This window comes from Neofelis nebulosa, chromosome X (genome assembly GCF_028018385.1).
Source record: "Neofelis nebulosa isolate mNeoNeb1 chromosome X, mNeoNeb1.pri, whole genome shotgun sequence".
Taxonomy (NCBI): Eukaryota; Metazoa; Chordata; class Mammalia; order Carnivora; family Felidae; genus Neofelis; species Neofelis nebulosa.
The window spans coordinates 15769289-15796382 of NC_080800.1; the positions used below are offsets into that span (position 1 = coordinate 15769289).

At 44.5% G+C, this 27094-nt stretch overlaps 1 protein-coding gene across 5 annotated transcripts in view; it reads right to left on the reverse strand.

Annotated features, from left to right (window-relative positions):
- MAP3K15 (mitogen-activated protein kinase kinase kinase 15) overlaps positions 1 to 19451 on the reverse strand; it is a 124319-nt gene extending 104868 nt beyond the window's left edge. For 2 of the 5 annotated variants that reach the window (XM_058714329.1, XM_058714332.1), the window contains exon 1: positions 18868 to 19440. In XM_058714329.1, coding sequence (XP_058570312.1) covers positions 18868 to 19216 — 349 coding nt within the window. In that variant the 5' untranslated portion in view covers positions 19217 to 19440. Of the gene's footprint in view, positions 1 to 18867 lie in introns of all 5 variants that reach the window. The other 3 variants (XM_058714328.1, XM_058714331.1, XM_058714330.1) reach the window with 3 other exon arrangements.
- Between the last annotated feature and the right edge of the window lie 7643 nt (positions 19452 to 27094).

Sequence of the window (27094 nt, forward strand, 5' to 3'; positions counted from 1 at the left end):
CTTGGAGTCAAAAAATCACACTGCACCTGAATGAATCAGACATTCTGCGTACAGGATTGTTCCTTAGACTCGATCACCTGCTCATACGAAAAAGAATGTGTTGCCTAATTATGCTATTAAGAGGTGGCAACGAAGATGCTAATTCCAAAGCCACGGCGATGGCTGTAATTAGCTAACAGAGGAAAGGAAGCATCCGAAGACAAAGCAGAGTGACGGGAAAGGGCGGAAGACAGATGGACAGCAGCCCCCCAGTTATGTCGACCATTCTCGGGGGAAACCTGCAACTTGATGGACTAGCTTGTCACTGAGGAGAGCACGTTTTAATCCAGTGACGCGAGTTCCTTCCTTCCTCGGCCTTCTCAACATTCTGTGTTGGGTCCTGTACGCTAGCCCCACCGGCCTTACCACCGCCACTAGAGAGCCCCTCCGCGGCTCCACCCAGGGTTGGGACAGAGACTTGCCGGCGCCTAATTAACACAGAGCAGATTGATACTGCTATCCAGACTCCACGTAATCCATGTTCAACAGAAAAACTGTCTCACACCCAAAGCTGACATTTTTGCCTGACATTTGTCACTCAGGCCACTACACTGAGTTTATGTTCAGGATTTACACCACAACAATATTCAACCAGCTCATTTTTACAACTCCGAAGATACTAATTTTGCAGATTTATAAATAGTAAATTTAAACACCACAATGGAATTTTTATTATAAATGAGGCATCAAGGTTTTTTTTTTTCTTCCCCTAAAGAGATCATAAGTTACCTAAAAGCTTCAATCACCACAATGGTCACCTGCTTTGACATTTACGAAACAGTCCCACAAACATCTTGGTTTGAATTTCAGAACCACCCTGGCAGACTGGCAGGGTAGGTACTGGCTTTACTTCACAGATGGGGAAATGAAGCACCAAGATTGCCCCAAGGTCACACAGCGAGGGCCCGACCGAAACAGGGCTCCCAAGTGTCCACGTGAGGTCTACGACTTTCCTGACTCTGAAACACAGCCACCAGGGGTAAAACAGCTGATTGATCAAGCTAAGTCTTAGGCAAACAGACCACAGATAAAAAGAGGTAAAATTCAGATTTTCCTTTGCAAATGCAGCCTGCTCTCCGAGCAACCATTACCTTTCAGTTTCTAATGACAAAGGTCAGCTTCAGGGGAAGTCTGCAGAGGATAAACCATTCTCCTTGATGGGGACACACACGCCCCCTTCCCATCATGGTTTAATAAACCTTAAGAGATAGCATAACAGGAACTTGCAAAACAGCCAGGGCTCTCCTTAAAATCTACTCTTACCAGGAGAGTGTCTGAATTTGAAATCAAAGTGCCCTTCATACAATTTCAGAATCAAGTGCAAGGATTTCACGACGTGCTAATATGAAAAGATGAATGATGCACAGGATTTTAGTTCATTAAAAACTTTTGAACACTGTCTTGAACATTATTTTTGTGAGATGTTTTATAAGAAGTAAAACTCTAATTTCCTAGTGTGGTTTAAAAGTGTCCAACTTCCAAAGCCAAGCACTTGTCAACAAAATGATACAATGGTAAATGATTTACCGTATGGTAATTCTGTGACTGGACTGGCTCATGCCAGTTTTTACATATATTCCAGGCAATCTGAAATAATGAAGATAAGGATGATTGGTTGTATCTAAATGAACCGGATTTTAGAATAACTTTACTGCCAAAGACATTTAAAAACATCTGACTGGACCTAGGGCAACATTAGTCATCTGAAGCTACCTAAAAACAATAGCGCCCATGTTTACTGGACAGGAGGCACATTCTACTTCTATTTTAAACCCAATTTTCCAGTCTCATAAGGAGGACACAACCTACCAATTCAGTGTCAGGATGTCAACAAATCCTTACCAAATAACACAGAGGCATGGGATGGGTATCCCATTTCAACGGGTGAGGCAGGGTGCAGGAGCAACCTATATTTGGCCCCCTATCTTTTGCTTTCCAAGATCTTATTTTTTTAATGACCAAAAAAAAAAAAAAATAGGGGTGCCTGTGTGGCTCAGTCAGTTAAGTGGCTGACTCATGATTTCGGCTCAGGTCATGATCTCACAGTTCATGGTTCGACCCCCGCATTAGGCTCTGTGCTGTCAGCGGAGCCTGCTTGGGATTCTCTCTTTCCTCTCTTTCTACTCCTTCCCTGCTTGTGTGCACTATCAGAATAAAACAAAAATAAAAAAAGAATGACCAAAAGATAAATGTGTGTAACTTTGTAAGTGTGATTGAGATGTGCTGACTACCAGTTTTCTTCAAAGAAACATGTGAAATATAAGCAAGGTGTGAGGTGAATGGACTCACCGGGCTTCATTTAAAAACATTTTTTTAATGTTTATTTTTGAAAGAGAGAGAGAGAGAGCATGAGCAGAAGACAAGCAGAGAGAGAGGGAGACACGGAATCCGAAGCAGGCTCCAGGCTCTGAGCCGCCAGCGCAGAGCCCAACGTGGGGCTCGAACCTATAAACCGTGAGATCATGACCTGAGCCGAAGTCTGACGCTTAAGCGACTGAGCCGCCCAGGTGCCCCTACCGGGCATCATCTTAGGCCACTTGCAATGAACTATCCGTAAGAGAGAAGGCAGCATGATTTAAGTCAGTGAGCGTTCACATACTGACGATGTTCCTCCGGCTACCAAGGACAACAACGGCACCCTACCATTCGCTCGGCACTTGAAACGGTGTGCCAGCGTCCACACCCGAGATGGTACACGTCACAGCTCCCCCTCTGGGTTCCCTGGCAGCTTTTAAACATGCCACCTAAATATTTTCATCTTCATCACCTGAATGTTCTCTGCAGCTTCCTTCAGCCCTTTTATAAAAGGATCTGCTTTAACAGAACGCTCTCTGGCAAACAGTTTTTGAGACCATTTCTTAAAAGCTTTTTCTGACCAGCAGATAATGACTTCTCCTTCTAAAAGGTCTAGGTCATTATGTCGCCTTCAAGATGTGTGCAATTTCAGAGATGAGTAGAGCCTGAAGCACAGGTACCACATGGCACACACTGTGAAGAGGGTACCGCTGAGCTTTTCTGTCAGAGTGACAAAACTGTAGGAAATGGCCGCTGCCTCCCTTAATTTGTTCTCTACTTGTCTCGCTAAAATGACCGCCAGTCAACACAGGAGGACCCGTGGCTTTTACATCCACTTCCAAGGTAACATCCCCCTTTTTCCTGACCAAATCAACTGCTCTTTCAAGATCGACCCTAGGTACCAGGGCTTCTGCCTGACCACAGATTTCACCCATTCTGTGCTCCAAGCTTCCTCAGTGGTGTCCACCTCACAGCCTACGGAGGGGAACACAGTTCATTTGGCAATGGTGATGGGAACTCACTGCTGGATATAGGGCCATTTTTCTTTGTCCTTATCCCATCTAATCCCCCCACACACATGCCAATATCCTTTTTCCTAGGAGGTTCTTTGAGAATCCATGTCCAGAGTTCCTGGTTTGCACCAAGTATGCCTCACTAGCCATAGACTTTACAAAAATTACTTAGCAAGGACAAGTACTGTGAATGCAGGATTTTCATTTTCAGGAAAGACAACACATTTTTTTAGGGAACCCATCCAACAAGTCTTAAAACTTCAGCCTTGGGAGACCCAAGGACAATCCAAGGGTCATTCTCAACATGGAAACGGTCTTTGCTTGCGGCTCACAACCAAAATATTTGGAGGGCTACGCTGGAGACCCAACAAGAACCTTTATGATATCAACCATTTCCACCATCTCGTGTTTCACTTCTTTTGCTCCCAATCTTACCAGTCATACAGAGCCTCTCGTACGGACAAAACTGGTCTGATACAACGAAGCTGGCCTTGAGGATATTTTTGCTTATTAAGTTGATCATTAAGATGCAGAGATATTACATTCTGCCTACTAAGGCTTCATGACAAAACATCTCAAAATGTAATGGTCCAAGTTTAAGTTCTGGTTCCAAGTCAGATGGAGTAGACATTCCAGCTTGTCTCTCCCTGAATGCATCTATAAAAACTAGGCAGAATGGATTGAATAGGTATTTAGGAATATGAAAAGCAAGCCAACTGGAGAAGACCCAATTCCAAAGTACCACCAAACCAAAAGCAAGTGGCCCATATTCCCCCAGTCTTCCCTAGCTGGGACTAAAGGCAGCCTGAAACCCCAAAATGGGTGCTGGGTGTGGATGCAGAGAGCGCCAGGAGAGCCCTGTAGTTGTGGCTCAGAAAGCAGGAAAGGGGACTTCTAATGCTCAGAGAGAGGGAAGGCAGTTCTCCACTTTTTTCTCTGTTCCCTTACATTCCCCAGACCCTCGCAAGCCCACAGTGATGCCAGCACAGACAGCAGGTGGCAATGGGGTCTACAGGTGCCTGGACCTCTGAGATGGGGCAATCTTCTGCTCTAACTGGAGGAGCTGTGGTCTCAAGGTGGGGGGGGGCAGCAGTGAATCCCTGCCTTTTTCTCTCTCTGAACTCCTGGCCTCAAACATGGGCAGTTGTGGAAATGTGAGGCTGAGTGGGTTAACTAAAGCCCCAGTCTTCTGGCCACAAGACCAAAAGGGGAGTACCAGTAAATCACAAAGTGCAAAGCCATGCAGCACTGAAAAGGCTTTGAAATCAGAAATGGAACCACAACTGAAACTGAACTTGACAACCTAAAACCACCAGGCTGACCACCTGTTAGAGCAACAATACCAGCAGACTTTATAAGATATATGCAAGGCCTAGAATCTCATGATAGGATTTCAAAAGGTTCAGGGTACAATCCAAAATCACTTGGCATTCAAAGAAGCAGAAAAGTTTCAAACTCACATAGGAACAGACAATCAATGCACTCCAATGACAAGATGACAGATATCAGAATTACCTTACAATGACTTTAAAGCAATTATTATAAAAGTTCTCCAAGAAGTTAAGGGCAGACACTTCTGAAAAGAATGGAAAAAGTAGAAAGTGTCCACATAAAGAGAAGAACCATATGGAAATCTTAGGGATGAAAAGTATAATAACCAAAATAGAAAACTTACCAGATGGGCCCACAAGAAGAATGGACATGACAGGCGGAAGGGGGTGGGGGGTGGGGGTCAGTGAAATTAACAATAGTGCAGTATAAATGATCAAATATAAACAACAGACAGAAAACAAAGAGTTTGTGCCCAAACATAGAAGGTTTTAGAAATTAAGACACTCCCCCAAAGGCCCGTAAACCAATAGGTAAAAAGCACCAGGAAGGATCATGAATAAATAGCTCTCAGAAACAAGGGCGATGTGCTCAACTACACTCAGAATAAGGGAATCACAAGCTAGAACTGAGATACTATCTCTCAACTAACAAATTACCAAGAGTCAAAAGACTAGCAGACTATTTTTGCAGGTGCATTTATTCCTTAATACACAAATGCCACTTTTGGGTACCTAACCACAAATATACTTATATTATATAGCACATATACAAAATTACCCATTGCAGCTTAGTAGCAAAAAAAAAAAAAACAAAAAACAAACCCATATATCCAAGTATCCTTTAAAGAGGAACTGGTAAAATACACAAGATCCATTTACCCAATCATGTACTCTCCAGCTATAAAAAAGAAGAAGGTAGGTTCCCATATTCTGATTTGGAAAGTTGTTCAGGCTCGACTGTTAATGGAAAAATACAAGGTGCATAACAGTGTATTTGGTCTGGTACCTTTTGACTAAGAAAGGGAGAATAAGAATGTACATTCATATGTGCTTATATTTACATAGCAGAAGTTGTCAAACTTTTTCCTGTAAAGGACCAGAAAGTAAATATTTTTGGCTTTGTAGCCTCACAGTCTCTACCACTGCATAGATGAATGGATGTGTTCCAATAAAGCTTTATTTACAAAATGAAGGCAGCCAGCTTGCAGGTGGCAGCATGCTGACAACTGATATAAACACTATATGGATAAATAAAAAACTAAAAAAAAAAACAGGGGAAACAGTGCAGATGGGATAAAAGAAAAAAATAAACTGGACTTCATCAAAATTTAAAAAAAAATGTGCATTAGAGAACAGCACCGAGAAAGTTAAAAGATAAATCACAGAATCAGACAAAAAATTTGCAAATCACATACTTAACAAGGGATTTGTCTCCAGAACATGTATAGAATTCTTACAACTCAATAGTAAGAGGACAAATAACTAAACATAAGTGGGCAAACGATTTGAACAGACATATCTCCAAAGAAGGTATACAAATGGCCAACAAACACAAGAAAAGACAGTCAACATCCTTCATGATCAGGGAAATACAAATAAAAAGCCACAATGAGTTACCAGTTAAAGCCCACTAGGACAGCTGTAATAAACAGACCATAGGGGCGCCTGGGTGGCGCAGTCGGTTAAGCGTCCGACTTCAGCCAGGTCACGATCTCGCGGTCCGTGAGTTCGAGCCCCGCGTCAGGCTCTGGGCTGATGGCTCGGAGCCTGGAGCCTGTTTCCGATTCTGTGTCTCCCTCTCTCTCTGCCCCTCCCCCGTTCATGCTCTGTCTCTCTCTGTCCCAAAAGTAAATAAAAAACGTTGAAAAAAAAAAAATTTTTAAAAATAAAAATAAAAAAAATAAACAGACCATAACCAGTGCTAATGAGGATTCGGTGTGACTGGAACACTCGCACACTGCTGGTGGGAATGTAAAATGTATAGCGGCTTTGGAAAACAGTTGTTTTTTGAAAAGCGGTTCCTGAAAAGGTTAAATATAAGGTGGATATAACCCAAGAGCCCACTGATGGATAAAATGGATACAACAAAATAAGGCGTATCCCTACAATGGAATATTATTCAACCTGAAAAAGGAAGGAAATCCTGACACACGCTCCAATATGGATGAACCCTGCAGGCATTATGTTAAATGAAATAAGTCAATCACAAAAAACAAATACTGCAGGATTCCATTTACAAGAGGTGTCCACGGTAGTCAAGTCATACAAACAGAAAGCTGGGTGGTGGCTGCCAGGAATGGAGGGGAGGGGGAAACTCAGAGTTATTTAATGGGTGCAATTTCCATTTTACAAGATGGGAAACGTCTAGAGATTGGTTGCACAAGGTGAATGTACTGAACACTACTGAACTGTACGCTTGGAAATAGCTAAGATGGCAAATTTTATATTATGTGGCTTTTTAGCACAAAAAAAAATTTTTTTTAATGTTTATTTATTTTTGAGAGAGAGAGCGCATGCAAGCGAGGGAGGGATGGGGGTGGGGACAGAGGATCCCAAGCGGGCTCCACGCTGACAGCAGTGAACCCGATGCAGGGCTCGAACCCACAAACCGAGAATCATGACCTGAGCCGAAGTTAGATGCTCAGTCACCCAGGGGCCTCTCACAATCAATATATATATATATTTTAAAGAAGGTTAAATATAGAGTTACCATATGGCCCAGAAATCCCACTCCTGGGTACATACTCAAGAGAAATGCAAACAAATCTCCACACAAAAAGTTATAGTGTTATTCACAATAGCCAAAATTAGAAAACAAGTCCAATATCCATCAGGTAGATAAAAACAACATGGTCTATCCATACAGAATTTCATTCAGCAACAATAAAGGAATAAAGTCCAGATACAAGCCACAACAAGGATGAATCGTGGACACATGGTAAGTGAAAAGAAGCCAGCCGCAGAAGACCACATTTTACACAATGACATCTATATGAATAAGCAAATCTAGAGAGGTAGAAAGTAATGGCCGCCTGGGGGCGTGGCTAGGTGGCTGGAGTGGGTAATGATTGCTAATGGGTACAGGATTCTTTTCGGGGGGACAAAGTGTCCTGAGATCAAGACTGCGGCGATGGCTGCATGATTCCATACACACACCAACCACCATTGAACTGTACATTTGCAGTGGATGAATTACTTTTCAATAGAGCTGGGTTTTTTTTTTAAGTGGAATATTCTTAGCAGCAATTGGAACAAACCGGAAACTACCCAAATGTTCAACAATAGAAAACATAAACTGTGGTATATCCTTACAAGGCAACAGTACGTAGAAATGAAAATGAACAAATTATTGCTGTATTAATGAGAGAGGAATCCCACAAACATAATGGTGAATGAAAGGAGCCAGACACTAAAAGGAAATTGTATTATTCCATTTATAAAAAGAGAGAGAAGCAAAGCAAGAAACACTCTTGGCTACAGAGAACACGCTGGTGGTTACGGGGTGGGGGGGGTGCGGGGTAAATAAGTGACGGGGACTGAGGAGGGCACTGTTGTGAGCACCGCGTTATACGGAAGTGTTTAATCACTATACCGTGCACCTGAAACTAATATTGCACTGTATGTTAACTACACTGAAATGAAAATTAAAACTTTAAAAAGAAAAGAAAGTACAGAAACAGGAAAACTAATGTATGCTGAGACTTGGCCAGGCTGGAAAACAGAAGCAAGCTCACTCTGGGGTGCTACTGGCGTTCACTTTTTTGATCCCAGGGCAGAATTACACAGCACGTATAGCTTATGAAAGCTCACAGAGCAGTACACTTAAGAATATGCCCTTTTCTATATAAATATTCTTTACCTCAATAAAAAGAAAAAAGAAAAAACATCAAAGCAGGGTTTTGTGCCTTTTTCTCACTTCCATTCTCGAACACAGGACCAGGAATGGAGTTAGGATTAAATCTCCAACGTTAAAACTTTGGGAAAAAATGTGTTTTACCCAATTGCAGGAGTATAATGTGACCTTACTACATAATGATTGTCCAAAGGGTTTGATCCCTGAGTCTTTACTATTCCACAAAGCATATTTCCTTCCGTAGCGAGGTTCCGGTCTATTTGTTGGTAGGAGGAAAGGGAGGCACAGGGGACTGACATTTGTTGAGCACTTACGAGACTGAGTTCAGGGCACTGTGGCTGAATCTCTACCTAGTAGAGATTTTCTTTTTAATGAGGCTCAGAGATGTTAAGTAGGTTATCCAGGGTCACACAGCCAATAAATGACAGGGCAAAAATAGAAACCTGATCGGGGCGCCTGGGTGGCTCAGTCGGTTAAGCGTCCGACTTCGGCTCAGGTCATGATCTCGCGGTCCGTGAGTTCGAGCCCCGCGTCGGGCTCTGTGCTGACAGCTCAGAGCCTGGAGCCTGTTTCAGATTCTGTGTCTCCCTCTCTCTCTGACCCTCCCCCGTTCATGCTCTGTCTCTCTCTGTCTCAAAAATAAATAAACGTTAAAAAAAAAATTAAAAAAAAAAAAAAAAAGAAAGAAACCTGATCTGCAAAGCCAAGGTTTTTTCCCCTCTGCCATTTGTATTAACAAGGGTAGCGGGACACAATGACGGAACACGTGTTGGTAAAGTCTCGTCACAGATCTGTATTGGTGGTGTTTATTCCAAAAAGCAGAAAGGCAATGTACCTGAAGGATCACCTGCACTTCCTACGCTCTCCTGGATGGTAAGGTGAAAGGGAGGCAGCCGTGGTTCTGGCAACTAGACTCAAAGCGCCTGGAAAATTCATCTGGGGCAAGACCCTTCTCTCAGGTGCTTGAGACAAGGTGTCAGGTGTGGTCTATCACAAGTCACTTCATTTGAGATCAGTTATAGACGTCAGTGTAAAAGCTAAAACTGTCAAGCATTCAGAAGAACACATCAAAGTGTATGTGTACAACCGCAACCCGGAAGGAGACAAAGATTTCTCAGAGAGGACACAGAAGGCAACCTAAACAGAAAAACAGCCTCAATGAGACTTCATCAGAATTAAAATTCTCTGCTCATCCAAAGTCCCAAGTAGATGAATAAGCAAACCATAGTCTGGGAGCAAATGTTCACAAAATATACTTCTGACAAAGCCCTTGAATCCAGAATATATAAGGAAGTCTTCTAATTCAATAGTAAGAGGACAGCCCAATTAAATGGATAAATGGTCTCAACAGACACCCCACAAAGGAAGCTATCTGCCTGGCCAAAAAGCACATAAAAAGGTGCTCAACGTCATCAGTCATCAAAGAAAGGTGAATTAAAACCATAATGAGAAACCACTATACCCCCACTAGCAAGGCCAAAGTTGAAGAGCTCAATAATACAAAGTGTCGGCGAGGACGTTAAGCTACTACAACTCTTGTGCATCGTTGCCAGGAACATAAATAGTACAGTCAGTTGGGAGAAAGGTATGGAAGGTCCTTAAACAGGTTCACATACAGCCATTCTGCTGTGGGGTATATACCCAAGAGGAATGAAAACATTTGCTCACAAAAAAGACCTACGCACAAATGTTCATAGCAGTTTTATTTGTAATAGCCCCAAACTGGGAACAACCCACATGTCCTTCAACAGGAGAATAACTACACCAACTGTGGTATATCCACACAATTCAACAGTACTCAGCACGAATACGGAGCAAACGATGGGTACACGCAACAGTAAACGTCAATCTCAAAAACATCATGCTGAGCCAAGGAAGCCAGACAATGAGGAGTACACACTGCATGAGCCCATTTATACAAAACTCCAGAGAAGTCAAATCTACTTGGTAGTGACAGCACCTCCGTCACTCCTTGGTGCCAGGAACGGGAAGAGAGAGGGGAATGAGCAGGAAGGGACATGAGGGAACTTCCTGAACAGATGGAAATTCTATCGTGATAGGATCTATTTACAGGGATTTAGTCAGTGGAGATTTGTGTACTTTGATGCATATACATTGCACGTTAAAAATGTACAAGAGGGGGGTGCCTGGGTGGCTCAGTTAGTTAAGTGTCCGACTTCGGCTCAGGTCATGATCTCACTGTTGGTGAGTTTGAGCCCCACGGTGGGCTCTATGCTGGTGGCTTGGAGCCTGGAGCCTGCTTCACATTGTGTGTGTCTCCCTCTCTCTCTGCCCCTCCCCCACTCACATTCTGTCTCTCTCTCTCTCAAAAATAAACTTTAAAAAAGACAAAAAGTTTAAGAGTAGGGGGCACCTGGGTCGCTCAGTTGGTGAAGCGTCTGACTTCAGCTCAGGTCATGATGTCACCGTTTGTGAGTTCATGCCCTGAGGCAGGCTCTCTGCTGTCAGCACAGGCTCTGCCTCTGTCCCCCTCTCTCTCTGCCCCTCCCCTGCTCATGCTCGTGTGCTCTCCCTCTCGCTCTCTCAAAAATAAACATTTTTTTTAAAAAGTCTGAGTGTAACAATCAAGTGTGGAGCAGGGGGTACATAGAGAACAAATAAAGACAGCAGAAAGTTCATCATCGTTGAAGCTGGTAACGTACATGCTTGAAATTTTCCATAATAAAAATTTAAGAAAAAATTCATCTACATCTAATGCGCCTGCTCTCTCCTACTGCCACCCTGTCCAATTCTGCCTAGCGCCCGGGCTGCTTCCCACAGACCCAGATTCTCCAGATTCTCCAGACTCTGCTTCCTGCTGAGGTCCACAGCTCAACTCCTTCCTGCGCTGCACCTCCTACCACCAATCAAGCCCCAACGACCACCAGGCATTTTGGCCAAGCCCTGTCACACCCAACAGCCCGAAAGCTGGGAAGGTATGGAGGGGGGCGGTGTTTGGGGGGGATGGAAACCAGACGTTTTCTAGCAGGCTCTTCAGGAGTTCACCCCTCCTCCACAGAGGTTATTTGAACAGGATTTAAACAGCTCCTATCTCAAAGCCTGATACACAGAGTCTTGGAACAATAGTTTATGGCTTGCATTCCAAAAATCTATTTGTAAGCTGGCTGCTGGGAACCCCAAACACCTTCTGCCCCAGTAACAGAGAGCCAGCAGTGTAGCAGGCCAGCCCGGGAGTATTTATCTACCCCAAACACACTCAAGGCTCAATCAGCACAGCTGCAAGGAAATGCTGCAGGTGCAACCTTCTTTCACTCGGCCCACGTGACTAAGCATGGAGGAAAGTTCCAGGTTCAATGCCGAGTCAGTAGCAGTAAGAGCAGCCAGAAAGGAAAGAGGCTCCGCGAATGGCCCTCGAGGGCAAGCCAGAAGCCAGGTCCAGCCGAAGACAGCCGAGGTCCAGCCAGGCACTCACGCAGCCTTGTCCTTGGGAGTAAAGCCACTGTGGTCTGGGCAAGCCACGTCACTGTCTCCAGCAGGGAGAAAAGAGGCTTCTGATAACCCCATCGTGAATCTCCCACTGCACTTGTTTAATATAAAATTATTTATATTACAAAAAATATACACTGTAGAAAATGTGGACAAATAAAAAGAACCAGTATCCCCAGAACACAATTCAAACCACTCTTTCCATTCCGGTGTCTCCAGAGTGAGTGGTTCTGGTCTCTTCTATTTGATACGTACCACTCAGGAGAAAGGTTCAGATCCAGAGGTGTGTCATTAGGATGGATCTTATTTCCTAATAAAAGTGACAACTGCACTGTATCTATGCCTGGCCACCATATTCAACATGGCTTTTACAGGAAGCCACATTCTGATTTCTTTTTGAGGGTACCAAATAAGTTGTGCTTCATCTCAACAGGAGAAACCAAGTGTCATTGGTGCCCACTGAGAGTTATTCTAAAAAAGAACCAGAGAGATATTCCTAGGAAGCACTCCAAGAGTAGCAAAGAAAACCGCATCTGGCTGCCTATGGGTGACGAGTTCAAGGTCTCACAGAAGATCAATCATTAAATCAGTAATCGTTTAATCACAACTGTGTCACTCACTAGGAATGAACACCTCGGTGTGCTCAAAGCTGACAGAGAGAGGGTAAGGGTGAGGAATCTGTCAAGGCTTCCTTGAAGAAAGGAGATGTGAAGGCTGAGGACATAAAAGACCAAGCAAGACTGCAGGGTGGTGGAGGGTGCCAGGACACAGTGGTGTCCAAGCAGATGACATGGGGTGGAACGCACCAAGACCGGCCCAACCTTAAGAGACCAGGGACAAAGGTGTTAACAGCACCCTGGCTGAGAGAAGATAATGCCTGTACCAAGGTGGCAGAGGCACATAGAGTGACATCCAGCAGATCCGAGAACTATTTTGGAAGCAATAGGCCGGATTCGTCCATGACCGAGAAGGTGGGGCGAAGACTGACTCCCAGTTGATGATTTCACTCATCAGTGTTTACTTAAGAGAAGGCAACAGTTTAAGGAACTACTGCCCTTATATTCTACTGGAAATCGGTTTGGCCAGTCGCCTGACCAGGTAGAGATGCCACGCAAAGTACACATTCTACAACCATTAAACCCATGCCTGTCTTCCTTAGAACCTTTTGCATTTTCCACAGTGATGAGGAGAGTATGCACCTGATTACAAGAAGGCCTAAGGCATCCTCAAGGCTCTCTCTTGAGTAGAAGCCAAAACACCTGTGGACTAAGTCCACGAAAGCCGAGGGATGCATTCAGGCGTTTCTAGCACAATGTGTGGCAAACTGGATTAGTTGGGGTAACCTAGGCTAGGGTGCCACGAGACAAGTCCCCAGTTCAGTGGCTTAACAGCCATCTTGAACACATGACCTTTGAGTTTGCCATAACAGAGGCAGAGACAGACGGAGGAGGCACACTAACTTCTCTTTCGAAGTGATACGTGTTGGCGTTGTTCACATTTCACAGGCCAGTACTAACCACAAGGGCCCAGCTGACCGCAAGGGAGGTCCGGAACTGTGGAAGAGTATACAGAAGCTGGCAGGGCCTGGTCTTTATCACCAAGCTGATAAAGAATCCACAAGTAACATCACAGATGGAGAGGCTAGACACAACCCACACAAAGGGCAGCAAAAGGGACTACAGCTGGCTTTACGTTAAACCATTACATATCCTATCTCGGCAGAAGCACAATATCACTGTCAGCTTCGAAAATAACAGAATCACTGCATTATCAGTTAATACAAAAGGCAAAAATAACCTGGCCTCCAAAACCAGTGAAACCAAGGAAAAAAGCCAGAACGTGTCCTCCCATCACTGGTATTAACCTGATGGTCCAAGCATCTCAATTCTATTTTCTTCACTCACGGCAGCACAGCGTGGGGCCCCACGGTCACGAACGGGGACGATCCATTACTTGAGGCGATACACAGCCGGACTTCCTCTTGGAAAGGCATACCTGGGAGACAACTTCCTAGCAGCTGGGCTTGGGTTTTCATAACCCAAGTTGCACTCTTACCATGGTAACAAACACCCCCCACACCAAATCTTAGTAGCCTGACCAAATAAAAGCTTCTCTCTTGCTTATGCGAACTCCTAAGTAAACATTCCAGCTCCAACAGTGATCCTTCCAAGAGTGGTTCAGGGATCTGGGGGCCTTCCATTGTGTACCGCTGCCACCGTCTACCCTGAGCCTCTAAGGTTCCCATGGGGACCACAGGAAGGGGACACAAGGTATGGGAAGGACTACTCGCTATGCTAACACCTGGGCCCAGAAGTGACAGATGCCACTTGTAATTCCATTTCATCGGCCAGAACTAGTTACACATCCCAAGACTCAAAGGGCTGGAAAATGTAGCCCCCACTTCCCAGCAACAACTAGGAGCGTGAATCCCTGGTCACCCAACAATCTCTGCCACACTTGGTATCCTCCAAATGACTCTGTATGAGCCAGCCAGAAAAGGGGTGTCATCCGGATAGAGCAAAGTCAAACAGCTCGTCTGTCCTGGCCTTGGTCTTCTGAATCGATGTTCAGGAAGTGCAAAGACTTCTTGCCGTAGGTGGCAATAGCTCACAACGTGTAAAATCACCGTGAAAGTAACTGAAGACAAAATCCTCAGAAGCTGGGCCTGTGGGGCAGAAAAGTACCAACTAAATGAGGTTCAGAGAGGAGCCAAGTTAGGCAGAGTCAAACCCAAAAGCAGTGGGAAGAGAACTTGTGCCCCGGGGCAGGCTCGATCAAAGGGGCTGCTGTCATTAGAGCAGTTACTAGCTAACTCACCATGGAGGCTCTAACTTAGATTGGTCATTAACCACCTGGTTTACCTGGAGAGTAAACCTCCATCAAAAATACGGTGCACTCCTAGGAGATCGATGTATTCTACTGAACCAGATCTCAGGTTAAGATCAGATACCACAGTAAGCGGATTCAACTACAGAGTCCAGGAGAATAGAATTTCCAGGTCAAAATGTGCGGGAGAGCAGGAGACAGAGTTACACAGATTTCCTTCTTGAAGGAACTCTTGGTTTCTAATATGTTCACAAGCACGGAGAGCCTCCAAGAGGGAGACACAGCATGAGCCTGAGAAGGAGAAAAGGCTGCTGCGTGTAAATACACTCCACACACAAGAGAAGGACCTCAAGCCATAACTATGAATTCTGTTCAAGTAGATAAATGGGCACTTAGACAAAAGGAGTCAAGGCATAGCCAGAAGGGGTTTCTTTTAGAGAAAAAAGAGAACGCCTGTTTTGTTCTCCAAATACTAGAAGTAACTGAGTGATCGACCCTCAAAGAATTCAATAGTTCTACTAGATTCAAGACTCCCAACTTTGAAGATGGACGACAGATGCTCAAAAAAATAAAACAAATTAGTCCTTCCATGGACCAAAGGCACATAGGGATGACCACCACCTCTGCTCAAAGTGAACAGGATGTTTTTCAAAAAAACAAAAATTTAACCATGAAATTACCATATACCACAGAAAGTGAAAGAAGAAACTTGAACAAGTATTCAGACACCCACGGTCATCACAGAAATATCTAGAACACCCTAAAGGTGGAAACAACCCAAAGCCCATCTGCAGATGAGGGATTCACATAACGTGGTGTATGCAATCGCTGGAGTATTCGGTAGCCTTAAAAGACGCTCTGGTATGTGCTACAGCACGGAGGAACCGTGAAGATGTTATGCTAAGTGAAATAAGCCAGACACAAAAAGACAAATACTGTATGATTCCAGTTCTATGAAATCTCTAGAACAGGCCAATTCACGGAGACAGAAAGTAGAGCTCCTACCAGGAGCTAGGGGGCACGGGGGAGGACAAGTTACTATTTAAGGGGAGCAGAGTTTTTGTCTGAGCTGGTAAAAAAGTTCTCTGTAGATGGCCGCACAAGAGCGTGAACGTACTTAATGCCGATGAAACGCACACTTAAAAATGATTCAATGGCAAATTTTATGTTACGCAGATCTTATGATTTGTTTTTTACAGTACTCATGGCCATGGCGGTGTTTTTCCCCACAGCATCACCTGTCCTTGCCTGGGATGAAGGCCTGCCTGGGGCTCTCTCATATCTCACCAAATCACCCAGGCACTGGTGATCTGGAACCTCTGATCCAGTCCCACACAGGACCACATAAAACTGCACCAGGAGTAGGAAAACCCAACCCAACCCGGTTTCGCCTTGCTATGGGAGCAAGAGGCCGCAAGTGTTCACACTTCACACCTACCAGCCTCCCTAAAAAACATCTGGGACAGCTCCGTTGGTCCCCTCCCCACAAACATTTTTCTAGAACAGCACTGTCCATATGGGACCTCCTGCGATGAGGAAAATGCTCTCTTCACAGTGCCTGTTGAGCACTTGAAATACACCTGGTATCCACAAGGAACTGACTTTCACTGCATTTAAACTCATTTAAATGTAAACTGCCACCTGTGGCTAGAGGCTACCTGTTGGACAGCGTGCTTACAGAACTTCTACAAAGAAACCAAAATGAAAGATTTGTATGATTTTTGGTGGAGATATCAAAAGTCTGAGTGGTAGAGATGAGGAAGCCAGGAGAGATGAGTGAGGGGGCTGTCTGTTTAATCCATAAACCCACTTGGTGTAGTGGCATACATCCTTTGTCAAACCTGTAAAAAGAATTTACTGCTATATTTATATATGTTATATTTACATGTAAGTTATATTTACATAGCTTACATAAATGTTATATTTACATATATTTATATAACTTATATAAATATGTTATATTCACATATATTTGTTATATTAATATGTTATATTCATATATATTTACATTTATACACAAATACGTAAGTTATATTTATAAGTTGTAATGATGTGCTGAGAAACGACTTAGTCAAGACCAAGCCAAGGTTGGGGCATCCAGGTGGCTCAGCCGGTTGAGTGTCCGTCCGGCTCTTGTTTTCGGCTCAGGTCATGATCTCAGTTTGTAGGATCGAGCCCTGCGTCGGAGTCTGTACTGACATCTTGGAGCATGCTTGGGTTTCTCTCCCTCTCCCTTCCTCCCTCCGCCCCTCTCCTACTCATGCCGTCTTTGTCTCTCTCAAAATAAATAAACTTTTAAAAAAAGACAAGGAGCGCCTGGGTGGCTCGGTCGGTTGAGCATCTGACTTCGGCTCGGGTCATGATCTCACGGTTCGTGAGTTTGAGCCCCACGTCAGACGCTGGGCTGACAGCTCGGAGCCTGGAGCCTGCTTTGGATTCTGTGTCTCTCTCTCTCTCTCTCTCTCTCTCTCTCTGCCCCTCCCCTGCTCATGCACTGTCTCTCTTTCTCTCTCTCAAAAATAAACACTAAAATTTTTTTTAAAAAAAGATGAAGCCAAGGTCAACCAAAGGAAGCGCATGATGCAGAAAATTCTAGGGAATCAGGACCCGGAGCAAGAGAAGGCAATGTGCCTGTTGTGTAGATCTGGAATCGAAAGCCAAAGAATTTCTGACTGACTTAACTTTCACACCCACCCAGAAGGGGTCCTGTTGGTAGATGAAGGCTTGTCACAGACACAGACACAACCCCCCCCCCCCCCGCACGAATAAAGCCGCTGCACACTGATCTTCAGAGTTGGCACCAGCACGCAGGAGGCTACAGCTGTGCTGAGTGGCTAAAGGAACATTTACCCTTTCAGAGAAGAGTCTGTTCAAACTCCAGTTTCGGAGGAGAATGAACAGAAGGCAAGAAAACCAAGTGGTTCTGGGTGAAGTGGGCTCCTGAGCACTTTTCTAAAAAGACGCTGTGCTGAAGAGTACACTCTGAGGTCAGAAATGTCAAGAGAGTGTCTTCAACGGGCTCAGGGGCCACTTTATTTGAACAAGCCGGACACCCCGCCCCCCGTTCCAGACGGGGAGGATTTGCTCTGCAGAAAACGGATCTCTGTTGCCCCTGGCAGAGAATGGATGGCAGGCACTACATCTGGCTGATTGCTTCAGCGTGGTGTGGCCAGCGTCTTAAATTCTCCCTGTACCTTCCGACATGCTTTTAGGTTTAGGGTAGGCACCGTTACCACCTTTTGATCAGTGAAGAAGCCAAGGCACAAGGACTCCCAGGTAATTACTGCACGATACCCAAGGCTTATTAATGTCACGCCAGTGCTTATTACAGTGAGCTCAGAGATCTAGGGCCCCATCCCAGCAGCGGAGGAGACCCTGAGCCCCCAAATGCTTGTGCACCATGGGATAAAATAGATCTGTCACACACGTGGGAGAGCACAGCCCCACCGTCAAAGTGTGTTTGGGGGGGGCAGGAATTAGAGTACTAAAAAGAACACTGGGGCACTTCTAAGAGCACCTGTCCCTACACATATATACACACACTCAATTGTAACACACCGATTCCCCTTCTGGGCTGCAAAATGGAATCATCTGAGAAAGCATTAACAACTACTGAGGCCTCAGATTCTGGTATTCGTCTGGGATACAATCTGGGCATGGGGCGGGGTGGGGTGGGGGTGGGGTGTAAAAGTTACCCAGGTGATTCTAATGTGTAGGTGGGGTTGGGGCCCACTCACTGCTATAAGGACAGGGCCAGAGGGAGGAAATAAAAACTGGATAACTGGTGGGGAGGAGGGCTTCGCATCATCCAGTTTATGGGCTGTTTGTTGGGTTAAGGGATGTTTACGGAGACTGTAAAATAACGAAGCTAAATGCCAGTCGCTTCTGTTTTCCTCTCTGTAAAAAGATACAATGCTACCTACTCTCCCCTCCCGAAAGGCAGGGCAGGCTGGTGGTTAAGTTAGGAGAAGCGGGGCTGGTGGGGGTGGCCAGGGCCATGGCGTGTGCCAGGGTAAGAAAAGCAGGCGGCGTGGGGTAAGGGCGAAGGGGGCATCTGCCTCACCGGCGTCGTAGAAGGCGTCGAGCACAGCTGTCTCCCCGAAGTCAAGCTCCCCGAAGGGTACGGAGGTGAAGTGGGCGCCCTCGGCCTCGCAGGCCCGCAGCAAGCACAGCCGCGCCCCCGCCTCGTGGCCGCCAGCCGCGCCGCCCTGGGGGCTCTCGCTGCGCACGTATACTGTCCGCAGAGCCCGCCGCGGCGCGTCCCCGTCCTCGCCCCCGCTGCCGCTCCCAGCGCCCTCGGCCGCCCCGTCGGGCTCCGCCGTGGCCTCGGCTCCCGGCGGCAGCGGGCACCGTGGCGACTCGGTCGCCACCCCAAGCGCCCCAGCGGGGAGAGTCCCGCCGCCGCTCTCCATGTGGCCGCCCTGCGCGCCTTGATCCCACCTCCGCGCGTGCGGCCAAAGGCCGCAAGCAGTCCCGGCACCTGTTCCCGGGGGCGCGGGGCGGGACCCGGAAGAGCCCGCGCGCACCCGTGGCCCGGCGGCCCGCAGGTGAAGGCAAGGCCGCCGGGCTGCAGACGGAAGCTCCAGCCCCGCAGCCCCCAAGCGCCCTTTGAAAGCTGGGGAGAAGGAGGCGGGGGCCTGGGACGTCAGGACGAGCGGAGGGCGCGGGGTGGGGGTGGGGGGGTAGTTCTGGGAAGAGCGGCGGGGCAGGAGCTGGCAGGGCGCCCCCTGCCGCCTCCCCCGGGCAGCGCCCTGAGGAGGGCGGATTCGTCAATTTTAGGATCTTGTTGTTGCCATCCCTCCAGCCTGACGGACATTAGGAGTCCCTTTTTTTTCCCCCTCAAAACAATTTGAAGCTTTTCAAGCAGAGCAAAAACTCTTTCAAAGCGCTGGCTGGAGGTAAATATTCAATTTCAAGCTAAATACAGAGGTACTTTTCACTCAAAATTGAGATGAGAAGATGCTTATTTAAAACGCTTCTGATTCTGATAGATAGGTAAATAACTCAATTTTGTACTCCTTGTCCCAGTTGCCAAGAGCATGGCCCTCCCTTTAAAATTTTTTTAATGTTTATTTTTATCTTTTTATTTTTAAAAATTTTTCTTCAATGGTTAGTTATTTTTGAGACAGAGACAGAGCATGAGCAGGGGAGGGGCAGAGAGAGAGGGAGACACAGAATCTGAAGCAAGCGCCAGGCTCTGAGCCTGATGTGGGACTCGAACCCCTGAACGATGAGATCATGACCTGAGCTGAAGTCTCACACTTAACAGACTGAGCCACCCGGGCGCCCCTTTTTTTTTTTTTTTTTTTTGAGAAGGGGGGAGGATCTGAAGTAGGCTCCAGGCTCTGAGCTGTCAGCACAGAGCCGGATGAGGGGCTCTCCACTCACCGACCCCGAGATCATGACCTGAGCCTAAGTGGGAAGCTTAACCTACAGAGTCATCCAGGCACCCCAAGAGCATGGCCCTCCTGAGCCCAGTCCTGCAGGGCTGCTCCTCCTTTCACTGTGACCTTGACAAAGCACCGGGATGCACCAGCAACAAATTTTCTATGCCCGGAAAATGGACTCCAAGTGGGATGCCTACCTGACCTATGAAATGCTGTGAACCCAAAGGGATCTTTACTCTGGACCTTCCCTGCCTCACAATTTTAGGCTCCAATATTAAATGTAGTATTACCACCACAGGTAGTACTTGTATTTAAAAGACAGGATGCCCTTGAGGCTGTCACAAGGTTTTGCGGTTTTGGTTTTTCTTTTTTTTTTTTAAAGTAGGCTTAATGCCCAAGGAGGGGCTTGAACTCATGACCCAGAGATCAAAGCCTGAGCTGAGATCAAGATTCCTCAGCTTAACCGACTGAGCCACCCAGGTGCCCTGGGTTTTCATTTTTAATACCAGTTTTATTGAGATATAATTCACAAACCATCCAATTCACCCATTTAAGTGGCTTTAGTATATTCACAGAGTTGAGCAGCTGTCACCACACTCAATTTTAGAACATTTTCATCACCTATCCCCCCTGCCCCACAAAACCCAGTATCCATTAGCAGTCACTCTCCACTCCCCCAACACCCTTCAGTCCTAAGCAATCACCAATCTACTTTCTCTCTCTATAGATTTACCTATTCTGGACATTTCATCTATATGGAATCATACAAAGTGTGGACAGAGGTCTTCATTTGTCTTGGATATATATCTAGGAGTGGATTTGTGGGTCATATGACAACTCCATGCTCAATTTTTGGATAAACTGTCACTATTTTCCAAAGTGGCTCCATCATTTCACATTCCCACCGACAGCATAGGAGGGTTCCGATTTCTCCACACTGTCACCAACATTTGTTGTCTTTTGTCTTTTTGATTACAGCCATCCCAGTGGGTGTGAAGTGGTTGTAATTTTGATCTGCATTTGCACTGTGATGTTGTATTTGCATTGTGATTTTGATTTGCATTTCCCTGATGACCAGTGACGGTTAGCATCTTGTCACGTGCTTATTCGCTATTTGTGTAACTGCTTTGGAAAAATGTCTATTCAGATCTTTTGCTCATTTTTAAATTGGGTATTTGTCTTTATTATTGAGTTAAAAAGTTCTTTATATATTGTGGATCTAGGTCCCTTATCCAGATACGCGATTTACAAATATTTTCTCCCATTCTATGACTGGTCTTTTCACTTTCTTGATGGTATCCTTTGTAGTACATCACAAGCCATCTGACAAAAGCAGGATAGGACTTACTGTACAAAATCATGGTTTGGCTTCTCTTCTTGTTTCAGTAATGGTACAGTCCATGCCTCCACCCCATCCCCAAAAGAAAGCAGAAAGTGCTGGAATAAATCTTTAAAGAAATCCTGCCTTAATTCCAGTCCTGGTAAAAATTCGGAACTTCAACAAGTGCCACCAGTGTGCACCCTCTTTTGTGGCCAGTGAATGGAAAAAGGGCTCTGGGGAGATCTGTAAAAACACACAGACCAAAGTTGGGAAGAGGGAAGCTAGAGAAAACTTTCAACACCTCTGTTCTGAGCTTTTAAAAAAACATGATGGACACATTTTCCTTATAGCCTTGTAATGCATAATAATAATAATTTTCCTAATGTGCCTGTTTATCTGAAATTATTCCAATGACTGGCACAGCCTTCAGAAGAGCAAAGATGCCCACTTCACGATCACTTGCCAGTGTCTTGCTGTTGCCCCCACTTTAAGCTTCCTGTGTTCTTTCCAGCTCTCACTGGGGCCCCGCTGACAGAATAAGACTCCCAGGAGTTGTGAATTCTGGCTTGAATACTACCTTCCTCTAAACATAAACCCTGCTGGGTAAAGAACTTAGAATTTACCTAGCTAACAAATAACTTCCACGCAGTTGGAAGTTTCTCAGTGCACTTTCTCATTATCTCCAGTAATTTGCACACCCGAAACACGCCCCAGTCCCTTCTCCTGATGTCCTTCCTGCCTCCCACCCCCAGACACGCTGAGAAAATTACAAGATGCCGGATTAGCCTCTTCTCTTTAGTTGAACAGTTGTTCGGTTCTTACCCCTGCCGGTTCTTTACTAAGTACATGTCTTGGAAATGACTTTGCCCAAGCGATGTCGTTTGGACTAGAACAGTGGATTGAAGAATAGAGTGGAAGCACTATAGCCAAAGAGTAAGATTAAACCTGGGCATTTTTCTCATTTCCTTTATTTATTGTAGGTTGGTTATTCATACAAACTGTGGTCTAGTTAGTTCTTTGACTCAGTGTTGTCAAAAAATATTTGAGTTACCATTTGAGAGGCAGCTTCATTACTTTTTTCGTTGTACCCAAGAACCAAGAGCAGATAGTGACAAAAGACAGTCATGTTTCATAATACTATATGTATTCATTGGAAAAACTTTATTTTTTTAATATGAAGTTTATTGTCAAGGGAAAACTTTAACATATACAGTAATTCAGCAAAGATTTATTGAGCTCCTATTATGCATCAGGCACTGTCTTTGGTGCTGAGGATAGCATAGTGAACAACACGGCCAAAGTACCTGCTATCATGTTAGATACAGATACTGAGAGATAGATATGGACATGGCTATAGACAGATACGTTTGTGTATAGATGCTGTAAATATTGCATGGGCATAGATGATTGTAATCTGCCATACAATACAAAAAAAGCAAACTGGATGGATGAAACTCATAAGTAGTATTAAGCATCGATTGTATGTAAGAAATTGCTTTATAAAATATTGGTGAAACCCATAGGATGTTTTAAGTATATGTAATGAGTAAGCAAGTAGCTTGTGAGGAAAAGGTAGACTTCATAAGATGAATTAAAAATTGTAAGGTATTCTCCTCTAAGACGTACTACAGATGGAACGTGCTATATGATGGAACTGTTACTTATAGACAGATAGGGATGGAAAGACGAAGTCATTAGGTATGAGTATGCAGTCTCTGAACTAACAGTTACATCACCCTCAAATCGACCACCCATTGGTTACACCCAGTACAGTCCCATTCTCATTCCACATGTGCCCTCCACCTTCCTGAACATATGGGATATAGTTATAGTAACTGCTTGAATGTCCTTGTCTAGTAATGCTGTCATCCGTTTTATTCCTGGATTCCTATTTCTATTGATTTTTCTCATTGTGGGTCATATTTTCTTTTCTTTGCATGCCTGGTAATTTTTTTATTAGATGCCACACGTTGTGAATTTTACTTTAATGGGTACTGCATACTTTTGTATTCCTATAAATATTCTTGAGCTTTATTCTGGGATATAGTTAAGTTACTTGGAAACAGTTTGATTCTTTTGAGGCTTGCTTTTAAGCTTCAAGTGGGATCAGAGCAGCCTTTAGGCTAAGGCTAATTAATCCTTGCTACTGAGGCAATACCCCTCTGAGTACACGATGTCCTGTGAATTATGACATTTTTCAGTCTGGGCAGTGGACACAGAAACTATTCTGGCCCCATGGGACCTTCAGGGATGGTTCCCTCTAATGCATTCAGGTGGTTCTTTCCCCAGCTTCAGGTGGCTTCTTCATACACACAGTTGCTGGTCAGTACGCTGCTAAAGATTCCAGATCTATGCATCTCCAGAACTCTATGTACAGCTGTCTCCTCTCCAGTACTCTAACTGTAGCCTCCTTGGCCTTCCAGCTCCATCTACCCAACTCAGGGTGATAACTGGGCTCCTCATGGGCGCTCTTTCTCTATTCTGTGCCTGGAAACTCTCTCGAGGCAGTAAGCTGGGACAATTGTAGGGTTCACCTTGTTTACGTGTTCTTGTGTCTCTGTCCTGTGTTGTGCTGCTTATACGAATTTTGCAACCTTTTCATAAGTCTGAAATTCTTTTAAGATGAAAACATTTAAAAGTTTTAAAATTAAAAGAAAGGCACTTCTCTTCCATCTAAGCTTGGCACAGGCTGAGCATTTACAGTGTGGAGAGGAGGAGCAGCGTTGGCTTCTGTCCTCTCCTACCCTGCTAGCCACTCCTCTAAGGCGGGGGTGTATAGCAAGAAGATGTACGACAACTCCATTGATGGCTCTCTGGCGGTGGGATCACATCTGGTCCAGAGGAAACATCTACCCTTTGCCTCACAACCTCTGGGGGTGCTGGCCACTCCTATCCAGCCCCTCTCTCGCTGCCACCATTTGAGCAGCCAGCCGGCCATCTCACCTTCTAGATTTCTTAGGTATGGTTCAGACACTTGTCCTCTATGTCCTGAAAAATCTCTTGGGACATATGTAGCAAATTCTCTTTGAATCCTTTCCCTAGGCTCATGGTAAGTGATAGGCAGCCTTCCAACACACCATGGGTAGGAAGGAACTCACCAGCACACCAATCTCTCTCCGAAAAGACACTTCTAATTTCCAATTCCCTTTTCTGGGAATGTCCAGCTTCACTTTGAAACCGAGCATTTCGTTACTGGTCCAAGACCTTCCAGGGCTCTGTTTTTCTCCATCATCAACTTTCTGCTACCAGTAACATTCCAGATGGTACCTGCTTCATCAGCCTAGGGTCTGGAGGATGATGATGACATGAACCCAGAGCACTCATTTGACTTACAATGGACATTGAACAAAAACTTGAATGAGATAAGGGTGTTAGCCATGGAAATACGTGTGGAAGAGCACTGCAGGCAGAGGGAAGAGCCAGTATAAAGGCCCTAATACCAGGGTACAAGAAACAGCAAGGTCAGTATCTCTAGATATTTCGAATTCCATCATCTTATATGTTAACAGCTCTAGTTTCTAGAAAGTCCTTCCATAGATTCAAATATAACCTTCCCTTGTAACTTTTACCCATTGATTCTAATTTAATTCTTCTTGCACATGGCAGCTTTCCAAGTACTGCTCTGGTGATACCCTGCCTCCCAGACGCTTCACTCATTGCTTCCACAACATGATTTCCAGGCCCTTCACCACCTTGATGATTCTCTTCTAGAAGGTTCCCTATTTGTCTCAATTGCTGTTCTGTGTGTGCAAAAGACTTTTTGAAATTAAGCATTTTTATTTTGAGGGAATTGTAGGTTCATATGCAGTTTTAAGAAATCATACAGGGAGAGCTAGTGAACCCTTTAACCAGTTTTCCCCAATGAAAACCCCCTGCTAAACCATAGTACGTTATTACAACCCAGATAGTAACGTTGATAGGATACAGAACAGTTACATCACCACCAGGATCCGTCCTATTGCCCTTTGATTCCCACATCAGTCTCTCTCCTCATGGCCCCATACCTAACTACTGGCAACCACTAATCTGTTTTCCACTTCTATAATTTTGTCACTTCAAGGATGTTATATAAATGGAACCATACAGTATGTAACCTTTTAGGATTTTTTTTCCACCTCGCTTAATTCCCTTGGGATTCATGCAAGGTGTTGCACGTATCAGTAGTCCTTTCCATTTGTTACGGAGCACTGACTGTTACATCGTGTGGGTGTGCTACAGTTTCTTTAAACATTTATCCTTTCAAAGACACCTGAGTTGTTTCTAGTTTGGGGCTATCATGAATAAAAATGCTATGGACATGCATGTACAGGTTTTTATGTGAACATAAGTTTTCATTTCTCTGGGATAAGTGCCCAGGAGTGCAAATTCTATGTCATACGACAGTTGCATGTTTAATTTTGTAAGAAACTGCCAAGTTGTTTTCCAGAGTCCCATCAGCAATGTATGAGTGATCCAGTGTCCCCACATCCTTACCAGTAATTGGTGTTGTTACTTTTATTTTAGCCATTCTGATAGGCGTGTAGTGATATCTCATATGGTTTTAACTAGCACTTTTCCAATGGATAATGATGTTGAGCATCTTTTCATGTGCTCATTTGCCAAGTGTATATCTTATGTGGTGAATATCTGTTCATATCTTGTGCCCATTTTCTAATCGGAATGTTTCACTTTTTTACTGTTGAGTTTTAAGTGTTCTATCTTGTAGATACCAGTCCTTTGTCAGACAGGCGGTTTGCAAATATCTTCTTTCAGTCTCTAGCTTGTCCTTCGTCTTCTCACTGAGGTATTTCCTAGACAGAACAAATGTCTTTAATCTCGAGAAGGCCCAATTTATCAATTTTTCTATTTATACATTGTGCTTTTAATTCCATGCTAAAAATCTCTTTGCCTAGCCTTAGGTCCCAAAGATTTCCTCTTATGTTTTTTCCTAAAAGTTTTGTAGCTTTGCATCGTACATTTCAAATCCACTTTGAGTTCATTTTTGTATAAGGTGTGAAGTTTAGATACAGGTTTCTTTTCTTTGTTCTTTTTTGCCTCTGGATGTTCAACTGCTTCAGTACCATTTTATGAGAAGACTATCTTTCCTTCATTGAATTGCCTTTACCCTTGGTCAAAAATCAGTTGGGAATATTTGTATGGGTCTATTTCTGGGTTCTCTGTTCTGTTCCACTGACCTAGGTATCTATCCCTCCACCAACCCATACTGTCTACACTGCTGAAGCTATATACTAGCCCTTAATACTGGAGAGAGTGACTCCCCTATTTTTCTCTTCCAAGACTGTTTTAGCTATATTAGGGCCTGTGTTTTTCCATATAAATTTCAGAATAAGCTTGTCTAGGTCTACAAAAAAACCTTGCTAGGATTTTGATGGGAATTACATAAACATATAGATCAATTTGGAAAGAATTAACACATATATTATGTTGAATCATCCAATCCATGAACACAGCATTCCTTTCCATTTATTTAGATGACCTTATTTGACTTCTTTCATTAGAATTTTCTAATTTTCAGCATCCAGATTATGTACATATTTATTAAGTTTATGCTCAAGTATTCAGTTTTTTTTTTTTAGAGTGAG